At 42.9% G+C, this 8,324-nt stretch overlaps 1 protein-coding gene across 1 annotated transcript; it reads right to left on the bottom strand.

Moving 5' to 3' along the window:
• Positions 1-469: 469 nt before the first annotated feature.
• On the bottom strand, positions 470-2,477 carry LOC123089530 (uncharacterized). Its single transcript, XM_044511186.1, has 2 exons — positions 2,068-2,477; positions 470-1,747 (listed from the first exon to the last, which is right to left on the bottom strand). Exons 1-2 carry the CDS (start codon positions 2,451-2,453, stop codon positions 1,162-1,164), a joined length of 972 nt encoding a protein of 323 aa, XP_044367121.1. The 5' UTR covers positions 2,454-2,477; the 3' UTR covers positions 470-1,161.
• Between the last annotated feature and the right edge of the window lie 5,847 nt (positions 2,478-8,324).

Raw genomic sequence — 8,324 nt, 5'->3', positions numbered from 1 at the left:
AAACTTCTCTATCATTGACCACTATCTTATAAAAAAAACTACTTAGATATTTTGTGGAAACGATACTATCATATTTGGCACAGGAAATAACTTCACGGTTAAGTTTCTTTGTTATAATTTTACTGACATATCTGTATAAAGATTACTGGTACTTAGGGAAATCAGATTGGTGCACTCACAACTCCTGAAAAGGCAAGCTTCTCTCTATTTGGGTTGGTTACAACTCTCCATCACCGGGGATATTGCTACATCGTGGTGGTGGTTGGAGACAACATGGAGGGTGTCTATATATACAAATAAATAGATGCGCTGATGGAGGCCTATTTTGCCATATACTTGTCCAAAACTTGTATATGTAACTGTATCACGAGCTGCTAGAGATGCTCTAAATTAGCAAGTTGAAAATATGGATACACCGGTAAAACAAAATGAAGGGGGTACAGTACTATGCTAATCATGATATAGAGAACTCTACGTTGGGTAAAGGGAACGGGGGTACAATAATACTAGTGTAGTATATAACAACACACAGTCCACAAAGTAAAATAAACTAAAAGTACAATACACCATCGAATCACCACACAGAAAAGTTGGGCCACTCCAAGGCATGGATGGCTTTATTTAATACTGCTAACTAATGCATGCATCTTCACATCAGATGCGCTCTTGTGTGGCTTCAAATTGGAAATTATAGTTGTTCATACCAGTGAACAGGCCATCATCCATCTTGTAGGTAACAACCTCTCCTGTAATCAGAATGTCCCTCTGAGTGTAGGAGAACGGGACGTCAATAGAACCCTGAGTCGCAGCCGCTCTGATTGTCACCTTGGTCATCGGAGGCACCACAGCCTGGTAGGAGGCCTCTTGTGATGTCGTTGTCTGAATGGATGACCCCCATTCGTACTCTGAGTTGAATTCAGTGGATACCTCAACCTTCCCTTCTGCTATGACCGGGATCCCGGCTCTTAACTTGGTCGTGACACCGATCTTGAGGCTAACAGTCGAGCTCCAGGTCTTGCCCTGCGTCTCCTCGTATTTCAGGGTCAGGGTCTTGGCATGTGTTTCGTTGGTGTCATTGGTTGAAGTCATGCTGGGAGAGGTAAGAGGCTTCTCGCCGTAGATCCTAGCTTCGGAGAGCTTGAACTCCACGCCATAGACCTCTCACGAAAGTACGGCTTCTTCCACCCGTAACCTTGCTTCAAGGGTGATGGTATCGACGGCGGCGTTAAGGCAGCTTGTCTTCTTGTCGGCAGTTAGCCTCTTGCAGTACCTGGAGTTTCCCAGGTTCTGGAGACCGATGTAGTCGGGCAACATGACCACCCTGAAGAGTGTGTCACGGTCTCTGCTGCTGTTGTCAGTGGAGTCAGCCCAGATCCAGTTGGGGCTGAGCCTCCAAAACCTGTTGAAGTGGTTAGATTTTATGCGCACATTCCCATTAGCGTAGTTGGGGAAAATAGTGTTGACCACAGTTGAATCTGCAATATCAGATGATGAGAATTCCAGGTAATTGCGTTTCTGGATAATCCTCGCCCGGAGGTACATGTCATTGTCGCCTTTAAAAGCAACATATTTGGGCAGTACCAATTGCTTCGATAGATCAATGGCGGAGAAGTCATGAAGAGATTTCACTTGATCAACTGCTTTTTCATGCCCTTCGGTTCCCAGAAACAGGTAGGCTTCTTCAGTTGTCCCCTTTTCCTTGGTCATATCAGATTCAGAGCTTGTTGTCTGCTGAGGACGGAAGAACCTGCATGCATGTGTTTCCAGCCTATTAGAATGAGGACTACTAGACCAAGCAGCTATCGGTGTTGATCTTTTTTCGTTTTCTTTTTCCTCCAAGACATTACTCGCTCTGTCCCATTATATAAGAGCGTTTTTGTCAGTACTGTCAAAACCGATCTTATATTATGAGACGAAAGGTAGTAATTATTAATTGATTCTGCGTGGAGGCTTTGTCCAATACAATTTTAACAAAAAAATATACTGTTCCAGACAGAGTGAGTAGTAGACATAGAATGATTGGTAAATTAACGTGTAGACAGAAGAGATAGATGGTACTGTACGTACCTGATGGATAGATTATTGTCCGTGTCCGCGAGAGGGATGGGCTCAAAAAGCGTGCATGACGGCTTGGACAGGTCGTCCTCCGGTTCATTGACGATGCCAATGATCCAGTGGCCGCTGCCTTCACCGACATGTTTGGCCACCCAGTACTTGTTGTTGTGGCAGCACCTGACGTGCAGGAGCCCGTCGTGCTCCTTGGATGGCTCCAGGTAGAATCTAGTGTACGGGCTTGCAAGGACATCGACGTCGTCGGCACCGTGGCTCAGCTCCTCGAAGAACTTGCCTCCGCCGGCGCTCTCCTCGCTCCCTGCTTGCACGCTACCTAGGTACTTGCCGGTATGCTTTGACCGGAAAGCAACGCATTTCGGTGAACCCGTCACTGGAAACATCTCTTCAACTATCTGTGTGTGTGTGTTGTGTGTGTGTGTGTGTGTGTGACTATCTAAGTTGTGCATAGCAGCTATATATACTGCTGCCGTGCTGCCGCTTAACGTATACATGCAACTCACGTGCGAGAAAACGAGAACATCATCCTTTCCTGTACAAGTTCTATGAATCCAGGAGACCAACCTCATCCTTCCAGATCTCACCTAATAATTCATTTTCTTGGTCACGGACCATTTGGCACAAATTATAGCCATTCAGCAGAATAGTTTCCTTGTTTTGCGCGTGTGCCAAGTGATCTATCTACGAGTAGTACGAGTGCCAAAGTGATTTGGAGCGGCTCAGCTGGCGCGGCAAGCCAAGAGCAAATGACAGCAGCTAGCCGACACACCGGCCGTATTTTGATTCCTTTCTCTCGTTGGTCCTCCACTGGCCCATCCACACGGGTTGCACACCCTCTCCGCTCTCACTACAAACACGTTGCATGCATGCATGCATGGCTTTCATAGGTGGTTGGAGAGTTTTCTTACGGTAGAAATGGATCAGGGTCATAGGTTGTTCACTAGTACAAAATCTCTCATAGCAGCGGTAAAACATAAATATAAGTTTACCTATGTGTAATGATCAATCAAACATTCATGACACAACATAGCTTATGTTGGGATCACGTCCTACAGGCAATCTTATCTTATATTTACTAATTGAAGGCACCATACGAGACACCACATTAAACCGTGAAACTAAAGAAAATTGACCGTCCATTTAATATATAATGTATTTGTAGCCATTGGATGAAAGCGTGAGGCGTGCTCTCTTATCCCATCTACAAGAGTCGTTTTCCATTAGGACTCTCTCTCTCTCCCTTGAATAATAAACGTGAGGCCTGCTCTCCTATCCCAACCCAAGTGTGATTCACTAGGACTCTCCATTCCCTTGAATAAGGAAAAAAAAGGAAATCTGAGACATGGACTCTGGAGTCCTGATAGTATATATATTTGACGTGACATAAGTGGCAATAAATCATACGTGCAAAACATATAAGCAAAGGGAAAAAAGGATGCAAGTGTGATATATCGGCAATCATCTGGCTCTGCAAAATATGGGAGCGCACGGAGCCACGCTTTGGCGACTCCGAGAAAATAGGTTGCGGGCCGCTCACCTGCGGAGCGGAGAGCTGCCGAACACGCTCATAGTTTCCTGTAGCTTCATAGATACAAGTGTGATATATCGTTGAGAGCCAAAATAGATTCTTACGTGCGTACATAGTGCATGTAGGTCTATAGACTTTAAATGTGTTATTCCACCACTACGTCCAGAGTCCATACTGTGTTTCAGAACTAATATTATTTTTTATGAAGTGATAGTTAATATTAAAGGTCCATTGTTTGGGCATACATTTTGGTTAAGATATTTTCCCAGAAATTATAATAAAAAAAGATTTTTACGTACATGAATTATCTACTCCATGATGTAGAATATATAGTGCTACATGTACATGTCTATATCTTTAATCCACACTAATAAACATTAAATAGATAAATATCAACTCACATTCTTTTACATTGCATATAACTCTGAGATCTTTTGCAATCACACGAGAACAATGTGTATATATCATTGTGAACATTCGGTTTTTCAAAAATAATAATGAGACATTGGTTCAAGGGTTATAACTCCTATTAGCCATATGTCTAACTAATAAAAATAATTCATGGCACTTTTAATGACAATTCAAGAAACCATCTTATTACCGTCAGACATTTTGTATCATACAAAAAATTGAACATAGTAAGAACTTCAAGAACGTCTTATTGTTGTCAGATATTTTGTATCGTACAAAAAACATGAAGTAGTAGGAACTAAGAAGTGCTAGCCCGTGCAGAGGCACGAGTTGACGACTAGTGTATCCATAATTTCATTACCATTAGACAACCTACCATTGCATCTAATGGTTAATACTCCACCGAAGGTGTCGAAAACCCTTACTCTTGCCTGTTGGCCACGCGAATCAAAGTGATATTCCGGTCAACTATCCAGACGGTCAACTGCAAAAGGCACCATGGAATCACCCAGCGCACACCGCTGGTGTGTTTCCTGTCCACGAGGAAAGAAGATCGACAAGGTTCATATTTGGCTGTTTGTAGAATGGGAGTTGATTACCCAAGAATTTCTTGGTAAGAAAAGAGTGAATTCACCTCACATATTAAGTAATAAAATAGCGCATTGTGAAAAGAATCATCCATAAGTCATTATCGGGATAACAACTCAACTATATTTTATCCTTACTTAGGCAAATCCGACTGAGTTTTGCACTCTCTCATTGTCACCAAGAGTACTTCACAAATAGGGATCTAATTCATCTAATACACCACTTTCTTTACATATCTTTCATCTAAACTGGCCAATAAATGGACTAATGAAGCATAGAGCAATATACAACGGTTAATTATCCGACAGCTGGTACTCCAAGGATTGTCGAATGGTATGTAGGTTTTAGGCCACTCAATGCAAGGGTTTGTAGCATGGATAACTTTCCCCACAACTGAGAAACCAAGTTATAAATCCGTAGGCAACATCGCTACCCTCATTCGAGAAACACTTAGAAAGGAATTAAGAATCTATTTATGATCCCATCTGTTCTAACGAGGTTTCCAATCTCACTAGCTTTCCTGGTTGTAATAATTTATGATCGTAGAATGTGTTGGAAGTATTTTAGTATTTTCGGAATAATTAATTGCAAAAAATAAAATGCATGTAAACATAAGTTGGAAAATCACTTACGTATGAAAATTGGACCAAAGTTCATAGGTTCACTTGTAGCATCTCTCAAAGCAATGACCACACATAAGTAGAAGCGTGGATATGTGTCGTGATCAATCAAACATTCATGAAATATTATAGCATGTGTTGGGACCATGGTAGATAAGCAGTAAACTCATAAATTCAGTACGCCGACTACCATCACATCTAGTTGCTAAATAATCCATCGAATGTGGTCAAAGCACTCATGAGTTCACCCCAACTATGAACTAATTGGTCGGGCAAAGGCGTGTAGCGCACGACCAAAAAATTAACTAAAAAGGGTTAATGCATGTCACCAGAACTTATATCGTTGGATTCTTATTTGAACGTAGTTTTCAATGATATTATATTTTATGATATGCATTAACATTTTTCAGTTAAATCTATTATCAAAATTTGACGCAAAATACGATAGGGACCAATAAACCAGGACGGAGGTAGTAGATGGCATACATACACAGATAAATTGTAGAGAGCCTAGTGAGGGACCCCTTCATTCCAAAATAATTGAGTTCTAGGATTGTCCTGAGGCAAACAAGTTAAAGTTTGACTATTTGCATAGAAAATGTGCTAATATCTATGATATCATATATATATATATATATATATATATATATATATATATATATATATATATATATATATATATATATAGGGAAAATCCATCCTACCACCCGGTGGTAGTTACCCCACATATCTCATATACTACCATGTGGTACTATATATACTATTTTATTATTTTAAATATGTTTATATAATATATCTAAGATATTTCAAAGCAAGTTACATGAAAAAATTGCATATGAGCCCATAGTTTTTGTTATATTTGTGAAATACGTACATATTTGTACGTAAAAAAGAGCATACTAAAAAAATGGTACATACTACCTAAAAATTTGTACATATACTACCTAATCATTGTTATATACTACATACTACACGTACATACTCTCGGTTTCGACAGATACTACATACAACATACAAAACACAAGTGGTGGTAACTACCACTGCTTGTAGGAAACATTATATATATATATATATAATGTAAGATATATTTCATAATGAATCTAATAAAGAAAACTTGGTATTGTAGATTGTTGAGGGAATTTTGCGACAATACTCATGATTTGGGGATTTTGTGGAGGCAAGGCGCATGTGGAAGATATCCCCTGTTCTAGTGGTAACACTCCTCCTACTTGGATGTTTTTCCCTTGTTTGAGTCAAGTGATTACAAAGAAATTATCTGGCATGTAGACTTAAGTGACTATGTCTATGTCTCGCACCATTTTCTCCTTATATACTACGGCTGAGAAGGTGGAGTTAAAAGGGTTGTTAAGAGCCATGATGTGATAACGGCCATAATGGCGGCAATTACTAGTGGCATTACCACATCGCCATAAGAGTCGCCTTGATGGCACTGCAGGTGCATTTGTCTGGATTGACCACGTCTTGGTCCAGTCGGATGGACGGTATGGTGATTTTTTAGATGAGGTTCACGACGCTCCACCGAATGGGCTTCATTGGACTGGCTCAGCCGAGTGATACTCTTGACAACTACTGGGTCGTTGGTCATATTGGGCCGAACCCTTGTCATGGGCCTACCCCGGGTCATCCCGCCACCAGTTGCCCATGAGTCCTTCAAGTTCTTGGGGATGGCGCCAGCTCCTCAGATGAGGAAGGTTGTCATGGGGAACCTGGCTACGATCATTATCGGGTCTCCTGGAGATAGGCCTTCACTACAATTATGGTGAGGGTGCCCGGAGTTTAACACCAATGTCTACATAAGTGCCAAGTGCATGAGTATTGGGGCGCGTGTCGCGCCATTAATCCTGATTGTTTAGCGCTTATCGCGGTAATATAAAGAGGGGGAAAGAGTGGTAAGCCCTGCATTCTGCCTTCCTCTTTTTGCTTCTTCCTCGTGACTCCGTTGAGCTCCTTGATCTCCACTTTCGCCATTCCACTTTCACCAAAAGAGGGACGGCACCGCCGAGGAGCCGACGGAGAGGAAGAAGGCCAACAAGACCATCGACAAGTGGTTCCCCTCAGCCGCCTCAGAGGCGGAGGACAGAAGGCTGAAGACGAAGGGGTTATTTCTGACAAACCTAACATATTGGATATCCGCAAAGGGAGAAGTCCCTCCAACGCTGGTCACCGACGAGCGCGCGCTCCATCAAGATTTTTTTGCCGCGGTCTTGGTTTCCCCTGCACAAGTTCATACAGGGACTCGTATTTTTTTTTTGATGTCATCTTCACCACTTGACGCCAACCCGAAGTTCTCCACATTGCCAGCTTCATTATCTTCTAGGAGTGCATTCTCGGGACGACTCCTTGCTTTGAGTTATTCTGCTATTTCTTTTGCATTCAGGTGCAGACAAATGAATCGCAACCTCGGAGGGCTGAGCCTTCAGCTAGGACCGTCCTCCAAATTCTTCCTTGTGCCATTTCCCAACTCTCTATGAGCGTGGCACAAGACCTGACTTTACATCCCCGGCCTCAGCATCAGCCTATCGGCCTTCATCGGTGGGGCTCCGAGGCGACTTCGCTCCTGGGATTCCCTTCACGCCCTTTCCAAAGACACCCAGTTGCTTGTTAATGCCACGGCGCGCCTGAAGACCGATAGCTTGGGAGGGATCCACATCTTGAGGACCTCGGTGCAATGCCATGTCCTCCTATTGCAAACCCAGGAGGCACTAATGTATTCGTACAAGGGGCGAGAGGATCCCATGTGGGTTTCCCCTGATGAGCTCAAGGAGGAGGAGGAGGTTCATTGTCGGATTAGTATGTCGACCGGTTTAGATGCCGACGCGTTATTCATGGAGATCAAGGTGGAGCCCTTCTACCATGACGCTCCCATGAGAGAGGTATGCTTCTTCTTCGTCGCTCTCTTTTGGGCGTGACTACCAAACTTCCTCTTCTGAACCGTTACTGTCTCGTAGGGCATCGCAGATTTCACTGATTTTCGATCAGAGCCCTCGCTTTCAGGCCAGGAGCTCAACCCAGTCATGCTGGGGTTGCTGGAGCCCGCATTGTTGGAGGTCCCAAAGGAGGTCAAGGCCTCTCCCAAGAAGAGGGGT

Source organism: Triticum aestivum, chromosome 4B (assembly GCF_018294505.1).
Source record: "Triticum aestivum cultivar Chinese Spring chromosome 4B, IWGSC CS RefSeq v2.1, whole genome shotgun sequence".
NCBI classification, from domain to species: Eukaryota; Viridiplantae; Streptophyta; class Magnoliopsida; order Poales; family Poaceae; genus Triticum; species Triticum aestivum.
Note: the sequence above shows the minus strand (reverse complement) of the source record. Positions and strands in the feature narration are given on the sequence as shown.

Excerpts from the sequence above, each read along its gene's own strand:
- LOC123089530 (XM_044511186.1), bottom strand. The coding sequence starts at position 2,453 with ATGTTTCCAGTGACGGGTTCACCGAAATGCGTTGCTTTCCGGTCAAAG. Across the intron at positions 1,748-2,067 it reads GACAATAATCTATCCATCAG|GTTCTTCCGTCCTCAGCAGA; the intron begins GTACGTACAGTA and ends ACATGCATGCAG.